The following is a 19,830-nucleotide window of genomic DNA, read 5'->3' as shown; positions in this document are numbered from 1 at the left end:
AGTTTGGTTCTCGGCTGTACGAGGCATACTGAAATGTTCCCTTAGAAGATAAACGCACCACACGTGTGTACGGATACTCAACATGCATCAACCTCATGAATATTTACAACTAGTACATACATGCTTAATTGTTGAGTAAACGTTTGTAATGGCGTCCTATGCAACAGCATCTGGGTGCAAGCTTAAGGGGAAGTAAAGTTCATTTTTAAAAATGAGTCTAAAACAAAGGTGCCCATGCACAATTTATCCTGTTTGCATATTCAAACACTAGCCTCAGAATCAGATTACAGTCAAACTTTATATGACAGCAGTTTGTGGAGGCAGGTTTAAAACCACCAAATAAGAGTCAACATTAAAGCAGCTTCTCCGCGATGATTAATGCAAATCCCAGTGCACACAAAGAAAATAACATTGCTGTTGCGAACACCATGACGGACTTTTACACAGAGAAACTCACACACACAACATATCAAAAAGAGCAAATTCATGCAAATGTTAAAAAAGTAATACTTAAGAAAACTAGTATTAATCATCATTGCATTCAGCAACAGTGACTTTGTTAAAACACCTCTTCTCGTATGGAGTGTGATCTCTAGTCAAATTAAGCTAATTGAACAAATCAATAGAATTGAAAAGCAATGAGGAAGAAAACAGGATTACATGAAGGAATTGCACAAAAAAGGAAAGATATAACAGGAAATTTATTTTCAGTGACCTGTGGGCAGAACGAAAGTTGATGTCGCTAAAATAATATATTGCATCAAAAATCTGAGTGTTCAAAATATTCAGTAATGTAAATGTATATTTTTGGATGAAAATGGATTTCAGTAAAATTTCCTCTCTATGTCATTGGCTTGTGATATTTGTCATTTCTGAAGACAAACCTTATTGTATCTCATCATCTAAAAGTTACTGTATATTTATTTGTGAATTTGTTGATAAAAGATCATATATTGCTGCATATTAATAAAAATGATACGGCTTTGGATTTTTACAAATTGTTGATGTTCAAATGTTGATAAATAAGTAGCTTGCAAATTGCAAATCCATATGGTCTTTTTGTTTAAGCAGCAGATTTTGCTAATTTTGCTGATTTTGCAGGTATCCCTTTTTATTTGGAATTCGGATTTGTTTGTTTTTGCGTGTGAATGTCTGACACATTCAAAAAAGGACTTTCGTTGATCTTTCAATTAGTTCATGAACAGCTTGCCAAGTGTAATTTTTTTACCATCAATGAAATTCCTTGTTGATTTTGCGAGATGCAGTCAGGAAGAAACTGTTGTTGTGGCCTGAGGCTTTGGTCCGCTCTAAACGGTCTAAATTAAATTAAGACAAAAGCCAACATTTATTGCCAAAGTATGTTAGACATACAAGGAATTTGTCATGGGTTTGGTGCATAACATCAGACAGTAAATGAGTGCATCTACGTAACAGTTTACAGGCACAGTGTCATCCACTTCCTTCATCATGTGGCCTCAACTTAATATTTTTAGACTTTTTTAGTTCCTTGACTTGTTTCTATTCTTGTGAATGTTCAAAATGTATGTTTATTCCTCACACTGTATTTCTGCCCATATTTTATTAATAAAGTATATATAGTACATGTCTTCTGCGCTCTGTTATCCTTGGGTCTAAACTCTCACAGATAAAAGAAAAAACACCACCAATGTACCAGTAGCTTTTTAGTGCATATCAAGTATTGAACCAAAGGTTCTGACGATCATGCAGATACAGTGCATCCGGAATGTATTCACAGCGCTTCACTTTTTCCACATTTTGTTATGTTATAGCCTTATTCCAAAATGAATTAAATTCATTATTTTCCCTCAACATTCTAAACACAAGGACCCATAATGACAAAGGGAAAACTATTTTTAACAAATTTTTGAAAATCTGTTAAAAATAAAGAACAAAAACATAACATGTACATACAGTAAGTATTCACAGCCTTTGCTCAATACTTTGTTGAAGCACCTTTGGCAGCAATTAAAGTCGTCTTGGGTATGAGTCCACAAGCGTGGCACACCTATTTCTGGACAGTTTCTCCCGTTCTTCTTTGCAGAACCTCTCAAGTTCCATCAGGTTGGATGAGGAGCTTCGGTGCACAGCCATTTTCAGATCTCTCCAGAGATGTTCAAATCGGGTTCAAGTCATGGCTCTGGCTGGGCCACTCAAGGACATTCACAGAGTTGTGCCGAAGCCACTTCTTTGTTATCTTGGCTGTGTGCTTCGGGTCGTTGTCCTGTTGGAAGATGAACAGTCGCCCCAGTCTGAGGTCCAGAGCGCTTCGGAGCATATTTTCATCGAGGATGTCTCTGTACATTGCTGCATTCATCTTTCCCTCAATCCTGACCAGTCTCCCAGTTCCTCCCGCTGAAAAACATCCCCACAGCATGATGCTGACAAGCATCATGAGCAAATTGATTTTAATAGCTTTATTATGTTAGAGAGCTCCATACTAAAAATCACACCTTAATGATGTATTGTTATAGCTGAAAAAAGTATTTTGATTTGAACAACAACCAAATCCCCAGTTTATTCTCACCTGTAAAGATTAGAAAAAAGCAATCTGTGGATAATGATTATTCAAAAATCTATATATTTTTGTTGTTCTTGAACTGCATGTATTACATGGTGCACAGTGCCACCTCCAGTAAACATGTTACATCCTGTTCACTGTGAGGGGTGTTTCCCAGTTTAAGTACCGGCGACATTAACGTGCACGGATCAGCAGAAGCAGCGCTTCAGTTGTCCACGGACAACTTCACAGCAGCTACCATGCTACTGATTCATCTGCAAGCCGCGGTGATACTTGGTGAGTCAATGATCCCTGTGAAATAAGGGATATTTTAAAGCTATTACGTGTTTTCATTGGATCTAACTCAAATTAAGGATTTCAGGGAGCAGCCAACCAAAGTGTGTGTACATTCGGTGATCTTTAAACCTGCGGGAGTATTTGCACTGTAAAAATTTCTAAATACCGGTTTATTAGGTTTATAGGTATATAGGTTTAAAGGTTTATTTAATACAATAGATTTACAAAAACACTTTTTAAAGACGAATAGATCATCAGCATGTGCTTGTGTTTCAGGGTTTATTATTCCTCAGATTTTCAGCCTGAGCAATTCATCTCCACCCTCTGAGTGTTTGGCTGCTTTGGACACCTGTATGTCAAATCTATGCAAGAGGGAAGAAGAGGCACTTTACGACGATGTCTGCGAGGGTAAAAGTGACAAATGCCAAATTTACCATTTCTGCTGCAGGCTGTTGCGACATGGTGTTATCATCGGGTTTTTTTGTGGCATTATAAAAGTAATATAATTTCCTCAGTAGCCTCAGGGCACAAGGCTATCTAATTCAATTGTACTTCTTGGGGTATTGCTTAAATGTAATAATAAGGCAATAGCCTGCAGCGAAGTCCATGTAAATAAGTGAATGGATGATAGTGAATGCGTGCCTTTAAAATATGTCGGTTTTAAGATTAGAATCCTGTATGATGATAGTTCATTTTTATGTTGTCACCATGTAAAATCAGAAGAGCAAACACTTGTTGCTCAAACAATACCTCACCTGTTTACGGTAAATCCTATTTTTCTGCCTCCCTTTTGTTATTTGTGTTATTCAAGATGAAGGGTGCCTGATGAAAGGCTTAGAGGTCTGTAACTTGACCGTCGCGGCTGCACTAGACCGATTTCCCTCTCTGCACGGCTGTGTGTGTGCCTGGGAGGAGGAGCTTTGTGACTCTATACAAGCGCTGGCCACACAATGCCAGCACAAGCCAGGTGCAGTATTCTCAGTAGTCTCTGTCATAAGCATTTGTTGGTGGAATTGGCTTTTTTATTTACCTAAGGCGATCTAATATACGGTTTGAATGAACACTATTGTGCTGATAAATGAACAAGAGGCTGGCTTTACCGTGCATTTGTTGGAGAACGGATAATCATGTTTCCCATTCTTCTTACAGCAGCTCAGCAGAGGAAAAGCTCAGTGATGGACTGGCAGTCAAGCAGTTTAATAGACTATGGTAATTATTCACCATCTGCTGTTTATAACTCCTGAGTCTGTGTGCATCATCACAGCATTATGGGTACCTCGAGACTCCAACCACTGAGGCGGTTTTAAGCACGTTACCAGGTGGAAATATGTCTGTAGACAGTTTCTGTCAACACAAGAGCATCACAACCGTGCAAGATGCAGTAGTTACACTACGCTGCACTACAGGTGCCAATCATTGGACCGAGGCAGGAGTGTAAGAAAGAGCGGAGGAGGGGGGGCAATGTGCCCATCGGTCCCTCGATCGGAGTTGGACCAGACTCATCTTCAAAATGAACCTTCATTTTTATCTCAACCTCTGTTCTGTAGAAGTGTTGTGACTGCATCCTGCACCAGTCGCTGGATGAAAGATTAACACATGGCAAAGTACTGACAACCCCTCCTGTGGTAGTAAGTTCCCTCTACAGTAGGTGTCTCCAGGAACACATTTTGCCGTGAACTTCTGATCAATGTATTATGCAGGTAGCTTTGTCAAGGCGTAAATAGTCAGATCTATGAATTAAAAATCATGCACATAAAATACTAATAAATATGCAAGTTGTGATGAATGTGATGGGAAATATCATTGGAAAAAATATACTGTATATATATTTGAAGATCATCAAACACACATTTGTGAACGTTTTGAAAAACATTGCCCTCCATATATCTAATGTGAAAACTCACTTGCACCTTTCTTTTTTGGCAGTATACGACAATTCTGCATCCTGTCTGGCCCAAATAACCGTTTGCGTCAGTGATACAGTTTGTAACAGGTACCTAGCACCTGTGCTTCAGGCATGCATGGCACAATGCGACCGGGACCGCTGTCAGCTAGTGACTCAGCAGTTCTACGCCGACATGCCCCACAACGTTGCAGAGATGCTGGTCATGTGCAAGTGTGACCCTTCAGATCACGCCTGTTGGGAAATGACAAGTGCTCTGCACAGTGGTACATGTGGAGCCCAGACCAGGATCTGCCAGGATACTGTAAACCAGTGTGTCCAGGACACTGGCTGCAGGTATGCTGCTGATTTTCTCTCTACACGGTCTAGAACTTTAGATTGCATGACGCAAAATGTCTGCACCAGATTTCAGCCCTGGTGTTGGTACAAGGGGAGAAGTGGGAGGATCATCAGTCATTAGTATTCTTTACCTGGTAAACACACAACTGACCGAGTCTGGACCATGGCTTGTATAGATCGGGACGTAAATTACTAAAATATTTATTAAAGCCCTGTTTCATTAATGAAAAGTTAGGTAAAATACATAAAAATAAATATAATTAAAAGTTAAAAGTAAGTCAGTTTTTGTCACTGACAGTTGATAAATAGTATTACTGTTAAATCAAAGAACAGAAAATTACGTTAAATGGACATTTACAAAAGGCATAAACAACTCCATGCACCCCTTTATATCTTAAACCAACACACAGGCTTTCTGCACTTTGTACATATTTATTAATATGATAAAAATGTATTTAACTCAATTATTTATTTTCCCTAAACAGCCATAAAGAAAAGCGCCAAAAAAACACACCTACAAATACTTCTTTGTGTTTCGCCAGAGAGCTATTAAAGTCCTTTCGAGAGAAATGCTGGGGCCCCGAAGACGCCCAATGCAGGGACAGTGACCTCCAGACTGATGAGTGTATCACCCGGATGGATCCAGCTCGCATCCATGGTGCGGACGCCGAATGTAAAATTGCCTTCCTGAAAACGTTGGGCACTTCTCTGCACTATCCTTGCGCGTGCAAAGGAATGCGCCACGACGATCTACTGTCATGCAACACGGTTCATGATGTGCTGCACAATAGATCACACTTCAGTGAGTAGGTTCTTGGTTATGTACCAGGCATTTTATTTATCGAAAACATTTTAACGTATTTTATGTCTATTCTAGTGACACCTTTGAAAAGCGTCAGTGGTCCTACTAAACCTCATGAAATCAATGAATCTGAGCAAGATCCCTCATGGCCACACGGTAAATGTGCATGTGAAATTCAGCACTATACTGGTTGTGATAACTGTAAAAATCTAAAACATCATTACTGAGTGCAGCTCAGTCCATAGACATGCATATTAGATTTAATGGAGACTCGATATTGGCTGACCTTCTCTCAGTGTCTTGAGATTGTCTGGTGACCTTTGAAAGGTACAATCTGCCTCGCGCACAACGTGCGCTCAGATTGGCTCCCGTCGGCGACGCTCGTGGACAATCATAGATAACAAAGGAGGGGTGGATATTAATACTGCTGTTAAAATATTGAATGTGTAATGTATGTTTTGTGTTTCAGATTATGTCCTGTATGCGTTTGCAACTGTGCTCCTTGTCGGCGTTGCTGTATTGATCCCTCTGGCTGTTGCCAGTAAAATATGGTGAGTGAGTAAATCAACATTTAAAAAATCTCTATTGTATAATGCTTATAGAAATTATTTTTTACTAATATATAATTATATTTTTTGTTTTGTAGGATGTTGACAAAAAAAGAAAAAACTAAATATCAGCCTCACCAGAAAAGTAACTGTGTTCTTGGTGTCTAATACTCGTTGATCTGTTAATTAATAAATTCAATATCATACACAGATACTTCATTATGGTGGCATTGTGAGACATAACAAGTGGTCTTTGTAACCCAATGGAATGTTGAAAGGAGGCCTAATCAGTGAAAATTCAGCTAAAAGTACATCTATTTAAAGGAATTGTTAAAAATCGAATATGTAACAGTTATTAATGTTATACGTTCAATTTCATCAGTACTTTTTGTCATGAGTTATTCCCGCTCTGGCCTTCATGATGCACTACTGCAATCACAGCACACACAAATAATAGAAAATGAGTTGTCCCTTTAACAGGCTGTTAAATAAAAAAAACGTACGTTTACCATAATAGCCGTAAGTTTGTAAGAATATTAATCAATGTAGAACAGACAACTCATCAATGTACAACTTTTTTTCTTTTTGAAGAAAGATTAGTTTGAAAGAACAGAGAGCACAGAGGTTTAAACACAACTTTGAGCTTTTGCTCATTCTGCTTAAGAAATGTTTTCATCATCCATATTCGTGGAGACAGTTATATGGTCTGTTAGTTAATTATTAGACTCCCGAGGTACATAAGAAACTCTGGCTGTCACCAGCTTAACATTTAGAAATCTGCTCTTCCTGTGCTTTTCTTCTCTAAGACATCAACTTGCATAATGACAATGTTTTGTGCAACTATCCAAACAAAGAAAAGAAAGGACCGAATCGGAGGGTTACATTATAGTAATGAACGGCGTCAGACATTAAACTACCTTTTATGATGATTATCACCATCACTGTGTGCTACTACGCTCAGCATATCTTAGAGAAGTGAGGTGAAGCAGAACCGGATCCAACGTTACGGACGGTTTAGATTCAATGCCTCGTCTGACCAACATGTCTGGACTTTGAGAGGAAGCTTCACCCGAAGAAACCCAAGGGAGAGATTGTGAGTGTAACACAACCGCATGCCGAGGCCAGAACATTCCTGCTGTTTGGCAGCAGTGCTGAGCACAGAGTCAACCAAAACCTCCTATACATAGGAGACAAAGAGATGGATGGACATTAAAGGGGGCCGGGTAGAGTTTTCTCTTCTTATGTCCTGCCTTAAACCTGTGTGTGAAAGCAGAAAGTGAAACTATTTTAATCTCATGGCCTTTGGCTGCAAGGCAGAAATAAACAGATCGTGTTTGGTCCCAAAGTAAATCAAAGTGCTACACTTGCCGAGTTAAGAAATGATCAATTGAGAGGTTTTATGGATGAGAATGACACAATAAACAGAGCTTTAGTCTTGTTAAAGATGTTGCAAATACTGCTTTGAATGTTAGGTTAACACAGGTGTCAGTCAAATTCAGCCTCACGTACGTTGTTAAGTTGCACATCTTGGATGCCGAAGCTAAAAATTGTACATTTGATTTTTTGAAAGCCCTTCGCTTTTTTATTATCTTTAACCATTGCATCAAACGAACTTGCCAGCAGAAAGGAACCTTTGAGAAAAGTTGATTTTTAATCTGGTGGTTTTTAATTGGACTTTGATCCATTAAAGAAGCCAGAAAGAAAAACAAGGGATAAACCAAATAATATTGGCCTGGACAGACACCCACATCCATTATTTTTTCTTTATTTGGATCGTCTTAATCCTCCAGCAGATGCTTACATGAAAAGACAATTACCTGATAATCAGAAACATACAGCATTGCTTTTTTGCCACCATACTACAATACTGTCCCATTCCATTTCAATATTCATATTTCATCATGTTTTACATATGTCACAGGATATAAAATCACATTCAATACTCACACAAAGGATCCTCTTATAGTGTCACTTATGTCACGGTAAAAGCTTTTTTAGTGTCAAGAAACGATAACCGGGCACTTTTTAAACAATCTTTGGCAAACCTGAGGGCAAACACTGTTCTGAGACGGCTTTTATATTGTTATTTTAAGGTACTTAAGAGGTCTAGTTTCTGGTTATTATTCATACGTGATCTGACTCCAGCAAGAGCATCTCAAAAGGTATTTCAGAGAAGTAAAGTGCGAAAAGAGAAGTTCATGTTTTCTTTTTGCTGTTTGTTATTCTATTTATTAACATCCACGTTAGTAATAAACTAACAGTTCAGCTGGTTTTCAAAACAGACTAAATTCTTATTCTTTGACTTTATAAGGTCGCTTACCTTTACAAAGTAATGAAAGTAACTCACATTTACTGGATTTACTGTATTTGTCTATCAATGTGATAAAGAAGTGAATAATTAAGCTTTTAAAAGGCTATTACGTATTTTAAGTATGTGGACATTCATCACAAATTAATAACCCCCTTTATTGTCAGCTATTGTAATATTTATCCATTCAGAGCAAAACAATGGCCCAAAACAAGATTTTTCTGTTGATCATAATGGGGTCTTTGTGTCATTCAGCCTTCAAGTAACACTCAATTTGCAGATATGAAAAGGGAACTGAACTGAAGAATGTCCTGAACATCCTTTGGTCTTTCTGGAGATTACTCGGATGGAGACGCCTCTGACACTTTTGCGAGGAGAAATGTACTTCGACAACAAAAAGCAAAGGCAGCATCTGAAGGCAGCAACAACAAGGGAAGCGGTTCCCAGGGAGTCAAACATCTTGATATATATTCCTTTAAAGAAACACATTACAGGGTTCTGCCTCTTGCCCGGGCAACCCTTGAGTTCGTCTGGCGACCTAAAGCCTCGCAGATGAAGTCTCCAGCCTCTAAAACTTTGGCGAGGTTCACCCCCTACGGAGAAAACATTTTGCTGGATTAGTTCAAATAAAATGTCTTCAAGGTGTCTTTGTATGAATGCTGTTCATTCATTTGAAAGAATGTGTGCAATAGATGAAAACTAAAGTGTAGTGAAACATCCCACCAGCAGGGGTAAGGGTTGTTATACAAATTGTCCCTGACAGAGGCATGCAAAGCTGTGGGCCTGTGCAAGTTGCGTAAAACCAATGATATTATAAAATAAACATTTACCAGGCAGCATGTTTGCAGAGTGATTTGTTTATGTAAATATGCTCTGAAAGATTGTTGGGTTCAGTTGATCCGTTGGGCTCGCAGCGACCCTAAAATACAAAGTGCACTGTGAAGACACCACTCACGGTTTCGACGCCCACGCCATGGAGCATGTAGAGGACGTCCTCTGTTGACACATTGCCAGACGAACCCTGAGCATACGGGCAACCGCCAAGGCCGGCTACCGCAGAATCCACCACACAGACCCCCATCTGCAAAAGGACACACAACGGAGACATTCAGCCCCTGCACGCACGCAGGCATCACCTCAGGTAGAACCTGGGAACAAAGGTCCTTGTTCTCCCGGATTGTTCCGCCCCTGCTGCAGAGCGCCTCTGCCGCCAGGCTGCGGTCGTGTTTTACAGCCGCTCAGCTGAGGAACGGTGGGCTCGTGTCTTGAGGACGAGTGGGCACAGAACGTCCCGCAGCACGACTGAGTCATCCTCTTTGTCAGCACAAACCACCAGCTACACATAATTACGGCCCGTGTTTCTGATGCTCCAGGTTACTCATGTTTGCACAGCGCGGCCCTGCCTTCAGTCATGCGGATTCACTCTCCACTTGCCACATTGAAAATACATTTTTTTTTTTTGCACGGCTAGGCGGTGTGCTCTTACACGGTGCCAACCAAACAGGAATTGTAGGATTTAAAATAATATACAACGGCATGCAAATAATCATAAATGGCATGAAAGATTTCTCTTTGTGTCTGTTCACTGGTGGATGTTCCTGCAAAATATACATTTTAAGGATGTTGAGATTTTTTGGCTCATTGGCTGCTGTCAATCAACAATCAACATTGTTATATTTTGTGGGAAACCGTTTGCTTCTTCACTGAAAACAAATGAGTAAAAATACATTGGTAGAGTTGACTGTATACTTTTGTTGGATGAATTATATGAAGATCTTTTTTTGGTGTTAACACTTCAAATAGAATTCATTCATATGGATTATTTTTACAATTTAACATTAAGACAAAACTACAGTTCTTGCCATTCAAGTGTGTAACCTTTCTTTATTTTAACACCAAACAAATGATGAAGCCAGACCCTAAGTTTTTCTCAGGGTGTCAGGATGTTTTCTCCAGTTCTCCAGCCAGATGTCAGAGGAGCCCACAGTGACACCAGATTAACACCATCATCCTCTCAGTGACAAACGCTCCCAATGCCACTGAGCAGAACCAGGCAAGATGAAAGCAATACGTATTGCCCTTTTTAACAATGCTGCTAATTGGTGGCTTTTTCTCCAGACAAGAACCTACTTCTTCGAGGGGCCGTCTGAGTCAGCCGTAATTGCTGTTTGTGTTGGCAGGAGGAGGAGGAGGAGGAGGTGGGGTGGAAGGAGGAGGAGAACTACTCCGGTGTGAGCGGTGCACGAGATTTCCAGACCTTGGGCAAGGCCACAGCAGGATATTGTACGAGGCAGATTTGATGTTGTTATCTACTGTGCCAATCCTCTCGCTTTCAGCCGCTGACCTTGTAAGGCCAGGGGTCCTACGCGTACTGTTTCAGAGAGGAACAAAACGGACCTTTCAGCAGCTCGCCCTATTCCTCCGGACGCTAATCGCGCTGGAATTGGTGGTAAGCAGCTGGAGCTTGCCAACGCTTCAGTACGCTGCCCAGAAACCAGATGTGCACTCAATGTTAAACAAGCCATATTCGGTGCGCTGCAGCCATATGAAAACAATACATTCCTGGGTAAGGACACGGTGCGTTTCTTAACTCGCATGATTCGGGATAAGCTTGTTGACATTGTGCACTCCAAGTGGACGAGGCTGAAGATGGACAAGCTCCCATTTTTTGGTTTTATGACTGTTGAAGAGAGAGAGAGAGAGAGAGAGAGAGAGCGGGCATTCACTGAAAGATATGAAGCGCTGATGCTTTGCCCACCACAGAAACTGAGAGGCTGAAAGAAAGTGTCACAGATCCACTGCTGACACGTACATCACCTCTTTCCAGGAAGACATAAATAAGCTTGCCGCTGAATATTTGAGGGTAGCTAGAAAAAATAAATGATATTTTTACTTTTACATGATTTATTTGAGCAAATAATTCTATACTATACAATCACATAATTTTCCTTCAAATTCAAACTCTTACCGGGTTACTTGGGTCCATGAAAGCACAGCGACCGATAACCACGACAATCAGTCTCAGTATAGAAGAGTGGTTGGTCTTCTATGGACAGGTAACCCATACAGAACATTATCAAATCAAACCGTATTTAACTTAAGTAATCTAGAGACAATCAAATATCATACAAACCTGAGTATTTGTTGATTGCACCTGTTGTACCCAAGTGTCGTAGTAAGAATAATACTAAGAAATTAACTTTAAGACCAATTCTACACTGTTGACCTTAATGTATTAATAAATAAAGTGAATTAAATCTTAACCATCAGTATTCCCTCAACTGTAAAACCATAACAGTCCTCTCTTGAATGGTGTTTTTTGGCTTTCTTTTATTATTCGGTTAATGTGACTAAATGTGTAAATGTTAATAAATTAAATGTGTTAGTTTTTTTCAATATTCTTTTTTACTTCATGGAATTTGATTCTTTCACTTCATTCACACGCCACTGACAGGAGACAACATTTATAATGATTATAAAGAAGTGATTTCTTACTAATCCTAATTATAACATCATCATATGAACGTCTGCCAATGATTAATGAAGGAAATGCAACATGAAGCTACGCTGTTCTAGTAGCTCTTTGCTTGTTAGTCAAACAAAATCCTTGACCTTGCACAGCCCATCATGGATGAACGGTGCCTCATGGGAAGAGATAAAAGAGAAAATGCTGACGATGAATGTTACTGCTGGCAGAGAGCTCCAGTGTGAGCGCAAACAGGTCACACTGTTTTTGAAGGATGCAACGGGACGCAATACTCTAAAATTGCAGGTAGGAATAAATCATTTTTTGGCCAAGCCTATGAAATCTAAGTACACGCGTTGTCGTTGTGCGACCTGCCAGGAGTAGGTTGGCAACAAAGCTTCCCCTTCGAACCATCTTCGAAAAAAAAGAGAAGAGGTACAAAGACTGAGGAATGTCTTTATCAAGAACAAAAGAGGTGACTCAGGGCTGACAGCGCTGGGGGAATTTATTCCTCTCCCAGTTGGTAGTGGGGACTTCTGGCCCACTAATGAAAAGCTTTGATAAAATCTTTCATTTCCATCTTGCTTATGGGCGAGCAAATGGTAAGCAAAATATCCCCGGCTGCTGTTATTTTCTGTGGCCATGAGGCAGCTGCGATGAATCATTGTGAATAGGATTCACAAAAGGGATTCAACCGCTTTTAACCGTGCCATTCAAAATCAAGGCTAATTGTATTGATGAATCCTACTTCACACACGACCATCTTTTCCTTGGCACAATGTTGCTGCAGGGCTACAGATGGAAAGCACTGTAAATACTTTACTGTCTCTTTTTGTCCTGTAAGAAATCAATATGAACACTTTTTCAATATTTTACAAAGAAAGGTTTCGGTGCAGAAAATATTTCTTAATTTAGTTCATTTTTTTCTTTTCAAGACATTTTTTAGGTACCTGCTACCTCTATCTGCTATGTATGAACTGCCATGTTTTTATTGGGACGACTCTGATATGATGAAGCAGATTAACAGTTATGATCAGTGGGCGACACCGTATGTGGTAAAAATGTTTCTCTTCCTTCAGCGGGCCTCTTGTTAATTAAATGTTTCCAGGTCTTTAAGACAGGAGTCATAATCAAAATAAAAATCATTTTCTGGCTTTGAGAGTTGTGTCCCTACAGCGCCATTCATCTCGTGCTCAGCGGCGAGCAAATGAAAGGATCATCTTGCACCGGCCTTTAAGCACAGCATTGTCAAAGGGTTCAACAGGCAAGCGACAGATGAGTTAGGAGCCCCCCAGGGCCCTTCCATCCACCCAGCTCCCAGTTGCTTTGTCCAACAGACACCGAATAGGTGAGCCTTTGTGCTGACCCCAACCCACCCCCCCCCCCTCACATCTGTTGACCCACCCAGCCCCCAATGAGCTTCCTCCTCTGCAATGACAATGTTCTGCAGAGAACTGATACAGCCATATCTGCGTTACCTCTGTTTTATGTGTGGATTCATGTCAGTTTTACACTCGCTACCGGCAAATCGGTGAATACGACGCCGTCTAGAATTCTTCCACAGGGACTTAGAACCTCATTACATTTTTTGTGAGCGGTATAGAAACAGAGTTTATTACCGTAATGGTTCACAATGTTTTTTTTTTTTTTTGTCTTCCCTACAACGCTTGCACTGTGACAGAAGGGCCCATTGGAAATATCTCATGTTCATTAAGATTCTGGGATTTTTTTCTCAGTGCAGTTTGTGAAAAGTCTTGCATTGTGGGAAGGGTTAGATCATGTTTCTTGATGCCCCTCTTTCCTGTTGACTGATGGCTCCTGTGTTTCTGTGTGTCCCATTGTAACCTACACATTTGTCTTGTGCGTTTTGGATACTCCCCAAAACAGTGGGTGCATTCATAATTTGGTAAACTGACATTTTGTCATTAAAGCTCAAGGAAGATTCTGGTTTACAGTGAGTTTCATAAATATTTGGATGAGGATATTTTGCTTTAGAAGACTAATAATTACAGAATTTGCTTCAGAAGAGAAAAGTAGTGTTGCTGTTGACAAGAACACTTTTATGTGTGATCTCCAAAATACTTACATTTCCTTTTAAATGGACAGAATGATTCAGTCTAATTAAACATTTTGACTATAATCTAACCTAATTTAGACTGACACCAGTGGAAAATAATCCTTACTTAGCTTTTGCTTTTTGCTAATTCTGGTTTGCATCTCTTAAGAATTAAGACAATGGAGAGACGAGGCTGCACTGTTGAACTTCTTCTTCAAAAACTGTCTAATAAGATGGATGGGAATGATTTAAGGAAGTTGAAAGATACCCTGGAACCAGAATCACCACCTCAACTTTCCCTCCACATCTGGTTGCTGCTCTTGATGTCAGAATGAGTAAGAATATGGATTTATGTAACGGCTGAGCATTTATCCCAAATCATCTTGTGGTTCTCCCCAATAGTGGTCATAATCATCATGAAAGAGAAAGATGTGCACATGAAGGAGAAGATGTCCAGATAATCCCTGCCAAGCCACTGCAGAAAAAAGAAACTGTCAAAAAAACTCATCATGGGAATGACTCATGAGGATGATGCATCTGTCTTTTGCTTGTGCGGGAAATGCGCCTCCTCTTCTAACTGTGCCAGTATTTGGAAAACAAAGAACAAGGATTTTTCACATCCCCCCGTAAGGATCAGGAAATCTTTTCATACCTTTCTTCTCATAAAAGAATTCATGTCTTTCTTCCCTTTCTTGAGAGCTGAAGACATTTTTCGTATTTCTTACATTAATTCTGAAAATTTCACTTTCATTTTGCTTTCATTGTTGATGTTTGTGTATTTTGTGTCTCAGGGCCCACTTGCAAATGAGACTTACAAAGGCTTTACAAAGACTACGTTTAAAAAGGACATTTTTGCTTGTGTTCATATTAGTTTTTATAATAATCCTTTTTATATAACCAAACTTCTGCCATTGAAATGGAGGTACGGTCACAGCTAAATAAGTTGATTTTTGCACAATACGGTACTGATGTATAATTTGTCAACACACTACATATTCTGCTACTACATACAATACTTGTATCAAAGATCAAAAGTAGTAGGAGCAGCATTTTGAGGCCTTACCTGAAGTGCAATCAGGATGTTGGGCAGCGCTTGGCCGTATGTGTCGTGGCAGTGAACCGCCAGAGCGTTGGTCGGCACCTCGGCCATCACACTCTGCAGCATCTTAAACATGGAACCCGGCGTGCCAACACCGATGGTGTCCCCCAAGGAAATCTCATAGCAGCCCATTTCATACAACCTCTTTGCCACCTAAAGGAGAGTGAACGAGTGGAGGAATTCCTTCACTGACAGGGGAGTCATGGAAAATGACTAAGCTTAAGCAAGGTAAACGTCCACTTCACACATCATATGTGTCACATAGAATCCAACTGTATTTTGTAAATGTGATGTGTTTCATTCAGATTTTCAATATACTGAATGTTGCAGTAAGGATTGAAGTATAACAATGCAAAACAGATATCTCACCTCACTGACTTTGGAAGGTTCAATGTGGCCCTCGTAGGGGCATCCAAGGGCACAGGAAACATATCTGCAAGAACACGTTGGAAAGCATTATAAAAATTGTAATGTAATTTTTGCAATCATTTGAAAAAAAATAAAGAACAATTGTGGATTTAACAATAATTTCATGAAACATAAGAGAATTTCCAGCTGTTGACATTGTGTTTTTTTGTATTCCCGATTGATAAGAAGATTGCTGTTGATTCTGAAGAGTTCGTCTGTTCATTATCGTATTTAGTGAGATGTTGCGATGGCATACACAAATATATTTACATAAGATGTTGTCATGATTAGACTTGATGTGATTTGTTAAACAACAGATACCCAGAATACTAACCCACGGACTGGAATTTGTCGCTCTTTGGCAGCTTTAATGACTTCCTCGAACCTCAGCATGCTTTCATCAATAGAGCAGTTAATGTTTTTTTTACTAAAGGTTTCAGACGCTGAGCCAAACACCGCCACTTCAGTAGCACCAGCTGCAACCTTTGAACAGGAGAGAAAAAACAACTTGCAAAGATGTTTTGATCTCTATTTTACAAGTGCAGGCATTATATGGAGAAAGAATCTAAAGTAATGCCAACAGTCAGCTGCAATTACATGGCATGGCAGTGCAAACAGCTGGTTCCCAGCAGAAATCATCACACTCAATAGAAAATGAATGCTTACAGCATCATGAAAACCTTGGAGGTTAGGTGTCAAAACAGGGTACCGAACATGAGGTTCCCTGTGGATTCCTCTGAGTACATCAGTGTGGTCTGCCATCTAAATCAAGGGGGAAAACATATGATGTAGGAAAATAAACCTTTATGCCCACCTGAGTATACATTATATTGCACAAATGTTTTCCTAGGTTTGCCCAGCAGACATTCCATAATGGACAGAATTACTTAAGTAAAATGTGTTTAAAATGGTTAATATTTGCTCTTTTTCCGGAGGTAAATAGTGGTATAATTTATGAAAGGGAGTAAATAAAGGGAATCTTAAAACATTCTTTTCCAAAGCGTATGTGGATCCAGAAGGATGCAGAGGGAGCAGAGTTTCCTCAGTAGTTATGCAGACAAGAAAGAGAGCCTAATAAATCACTCAGCACTCTTTTGCTGTGCACAAAGAAGAGTTATTACCTGCGGTACCCACTTTGAAGAGACAAAGCTGGTGGCCTCGATCACAGGGAGGCCTGTTCCCGAAAGCATGTCTATCAGCTGGATTTTCACCCCCGTCGGGACAATTTCCTGGGGAACAATGAAATTGAAACAGCTCTTTCTGGATTTGATTCCTCTCAAGATGGGCGGTAGAACAAGCAAATATCTGGCTGATTTTCTTCTCCATTTCTTGCTACTTTGCTTGCCAATCACATTGCTGTTTGTGTTCACATGCACAGTCTTGAGTACTTGCAGAACACTTTGAGATGTCTCTATATTTCTTATAACACATTGTTAGAGATGAAATTATCCCCGCATCCCCAGCAATATGTAACACTGCATGTGTGTAATAAGTGAATGATAAAGCAGTGACACGCTAGGCAGAGGATGCAGAGCCAGAAGTCGTGTCATCTTTCCTATTAGATTTCAAAGAAAACGTGAAACATATGCTCCTGGCAATTATGGGACACAACCCATCTGTTATGGTTTTATCAATAAAAAAAAATGGGTTTTCCCGGGATGATCATCCATAGTAATAAAAATAGTACATATTTATGAAGGAAGATACAATCTTAACAGTGTATAATTGACCTTTTCATTTTGAAGTCCGTCTCTTGGTCCAACTTCAACTATTCTGACAAACTCTGGATACTCATGTCCAGTAATGTTCTGGAACAATATTAAAGAGAAACAGAGAAGAGAAGAAGGAGAAGTGCACACAGAACACAAGCAAGGTCAGGGAGGCGGTTTCCAACGAGAACAACTGTCTACCTCAAAGCCAGATGAAACCCTGGAACCAAAGCCTGTCATGACACTAGGGTGCAAACCCAGGAATGTCTCATAGAGGGAAGACTGGGACACAAGGTGAGGGCAACTCCAAACAACCCAAAAGGGGAATTTATTTTGTAACTTGGATGGCAACCCTACCAGATATTTAAGTTTATAAGAAGATATGGCTTAAGTGAGCTTCTTTAACCAAAGGACATTTAAACATACACATACAAACAAGTTGTCTTCCATCCATTGTTGTCCACTAGGGACAAGAGTAAAAAAACAAGCAGAAATGGCAGCCAGCTAAATATGCTATAATGGCTAACGCCTTAGCAAAGAGGGCCGGCTTTCACACTCGGCAGACATGGAGCAGCATTCATCTGGAGTGGTTTTTATGTCAAATAGCAACACTTCCTTTGCCTATGTTGGCAGTGATTAAAAGTCGCCCAACATTCTCTACATTTACATTTTAAACTAACTCACGAAAATGTAGCAACCAAAACATAAAATGCTCCTTCTGCCACATCAGCAATATTGATACTAAGATCTATATACATACATGCTTTTTCAGTGAGATTAATGCAAGCTTTTACTTATACTGTAACATTTTTTAATTAGTAGTTTTTGCGGGTAACAAAAAAAAAAAAGTTTTTCATTAGAACAGCTCAGACTCCATTCAAGAAATTTGCAGCATATTACACAGATAATGTGCTATGGGAGGCTAATTCATGAGTATTGTAGTGAGGATGCTTCTTGAGGTATTTGATAGGTATACAAAATGATCTATTAATAAATAGAAGCTTAATTTTATGATCAGTGGTATTTGAATGTAAACAATCGCTATGGGCAACCGGTTTTTCCACTTGCAATAAACTAATAGGTTATTATTCTTGTCAAATTATCATCAAATAATCCTGTAGGAAACCCAATAAGGTTACGCAACACAAAAAAAGAAGAATCTTGCATGTATACTTTTTCAACATTGGCAGATTGAGAAATATTCTGTAAAAACAATCTACCTATCTTATTGAGAGCAAAGCATCCTTAAAAAAGTAAAGCAACATGTCCATTGAAGCAGCATGCACTGCAACTTGAACACTGTGGCCTGCAGCTCTGTATCCTCTCTGTCATCACCGAGTGACGCCGCAGAGCATGTGCAGCAGATCGGAAACAAGAAAATCAATGCTCACCTTCTCCTCCAGAAGCAGGCGTTTCAGCCACGGGTAGTCCTGGATGAGTTGCTCGTAGCTCAGGCAGTGCTTCACCGCAGTGGGTACGTTGCCCATCCGAATGGCTGCTCTTTAGCCGGCTGTACCTCCGTGTCCTCAAGACCTGCACAGACTGCTGCAACCAAGATAGCAAATTGAAGCGCCGATATGCTAATGCAGAGGCCTACCAATGCTGGAGGGCCTGGCTGCATGAGGGCGGCTGCAGACGGTGAATCAGCAGTTGCCATGGCAGCCACATTACTGTACCAGGGAGGTCGATCCAAACAGAGGGGGATGGGGAGTGAGAGAGAGAGAGAGAGAGAGAGAGAGAGAGAGAGAGAGAGAGAGAGAGAGAGAGAGAGAGAATGGTGAGCAGAAGTGGCAAATGGAGCAATATGGGAGATAAGTTTTGCACGACTGGGAATACTTGTGGAAGCATTTTGAGGAGCAATATAATATGTGCATCCATAAAGCATAGTGAAAATATATTTTCAGGAAAGAAGACTTTAGACAATGGCAGTTTGGTTCCAAATGATGAATAAATAGTATAAGAATGGAGTACTGCTTTACTGCGGCAGCATTGTAACCAGGATTTCTTTTCACAACAGTCTGACAGTTGATGTTTGATATCTTGGTTCAACAAGATTAGATACACATTCAACTCCCTGTTCTAGTGAGAATGGAAGGTGTCAGGGAAACAGGCTGTTTTGATTGATCTCTTGTGACCTGAACAGTTGAAGGGTTTCCATTGCCAGACGTGCCACTGCTGCCAATGTAAACTGCATGTTGTAATAAAATCCCTTGTAAAGTCGGGGCAACATTTACCAGAGAAAGAGCCATTCTTCTCCACCCAGATGTTAACAATAGAGGGGCTTAATGAAGTCCTAGAATTCAACCATCTCACCACGCTGAACTGCCCTGATGAGAGACATCTACTCAGAGTAGTACGGCAATATAATCAGCCCTTA

At 40.0% G+C, this 19,830-nt stretch overlaps 2 protein-coding genes across 5 annotated transcripts; one reads left to right on the top strand and one right to left on the bottom strand.

Annotated features, from left to right (window-relative positions):
- The first annotated feature begins 2,700 nt into the window (after positions 1 to 2,700).
- On the top strand, positions 2,701 to 8,621 carry gfral (GDNF family receptor alpha like). Its single transcript, XM_040177850.2, has 9 exons — positions 2,701 to 2,815; positions 3,092 to 3,223; positions 3,627 to 3,782; positions 3,965 to 4,024; positions 4,742 to 5,054; positions 5,600 to 5,859; positions 5,935 to 6,015; positions 6,329 to 6,410; positions 6,506 to 8,621. The coding sequence occupies exons 1-9, from the start codon at positions 2,779 to 2,781 to the stop codon at positions 6,573 to 6,575; spliced, it is 1,191 nt and encodes a 396-aa protein (XP_040033784.2). The 5' UTR covers positions 2,701 to 2,778; the 3' UTR covers positions 6,576 to 8,621.
- On the bottom strand, positions 8,054 to 19,130 carry hmgcll1 (3-hydroxymethyl-3-methylglutaryl-CoA lyase like 1). Of its 4 annotated transcripts, XM_040177852.2 has the most exons (9): positions 18,845 to 19,130; positions 17,475 to 17,552; positions 16,866 to 16,973; positions 16,411 to 16,506; positions 16,079 to 16,227; positions 15,706 to 15,769; positions 15,301 to 15,489; positions 9,671 to 9,796; positions 8,054 to 9,308 (listed from the first exon to the last, which is right to left on the bottom strand). In XM_040177852.2, exons 1-9 carry the CDS (start codon positions 18,938 to 18,940, stop codon positions 9,204 to 9,206), a joined length of 1,011 nt encoding a protein of 336 aa, XP_040033786.1. In that variant the 5' UTR covers positions 18,941 to 19,130; the 3' UTR covers positions 8,054 to 9,203. The 4 variants fall into 4 exon arrangements, with proteins under 4 accessions (XP_040033786.1, XP_077960953.1, XP_040033787.1 ...); XM_078104827.1 differs by lacking the exon at positions 16,411 to 16,506; XM_040177853.2 differs by lacking the exon at positions 17,475 to 17,552 and having other exon boundaries at positions 18,845 to 19,098.
- Between the last annotated feature and the right edge of the window lie 700 nt (positions 19,131 to 19,830).

This window comes from Gasterosteus aculeatus, chromosome 6 (genome assembly GCF_964276395.1).
Source record: "Gasterosteus aculeatus chromosome 6, fGasAcu3.hap1.1, whole genome shotgun sequence".
NCBI lineage: Eukaryota > Metazoa > Chordata > Actinopteri > Perciformes > Gasterosteidae > Gasterosteus > Gasterosteus aculeatus.
Note: the sequence above shows the minus strand (reverse complement) of the source record. Positions and strands in the feature narration are given on the sequence as shown.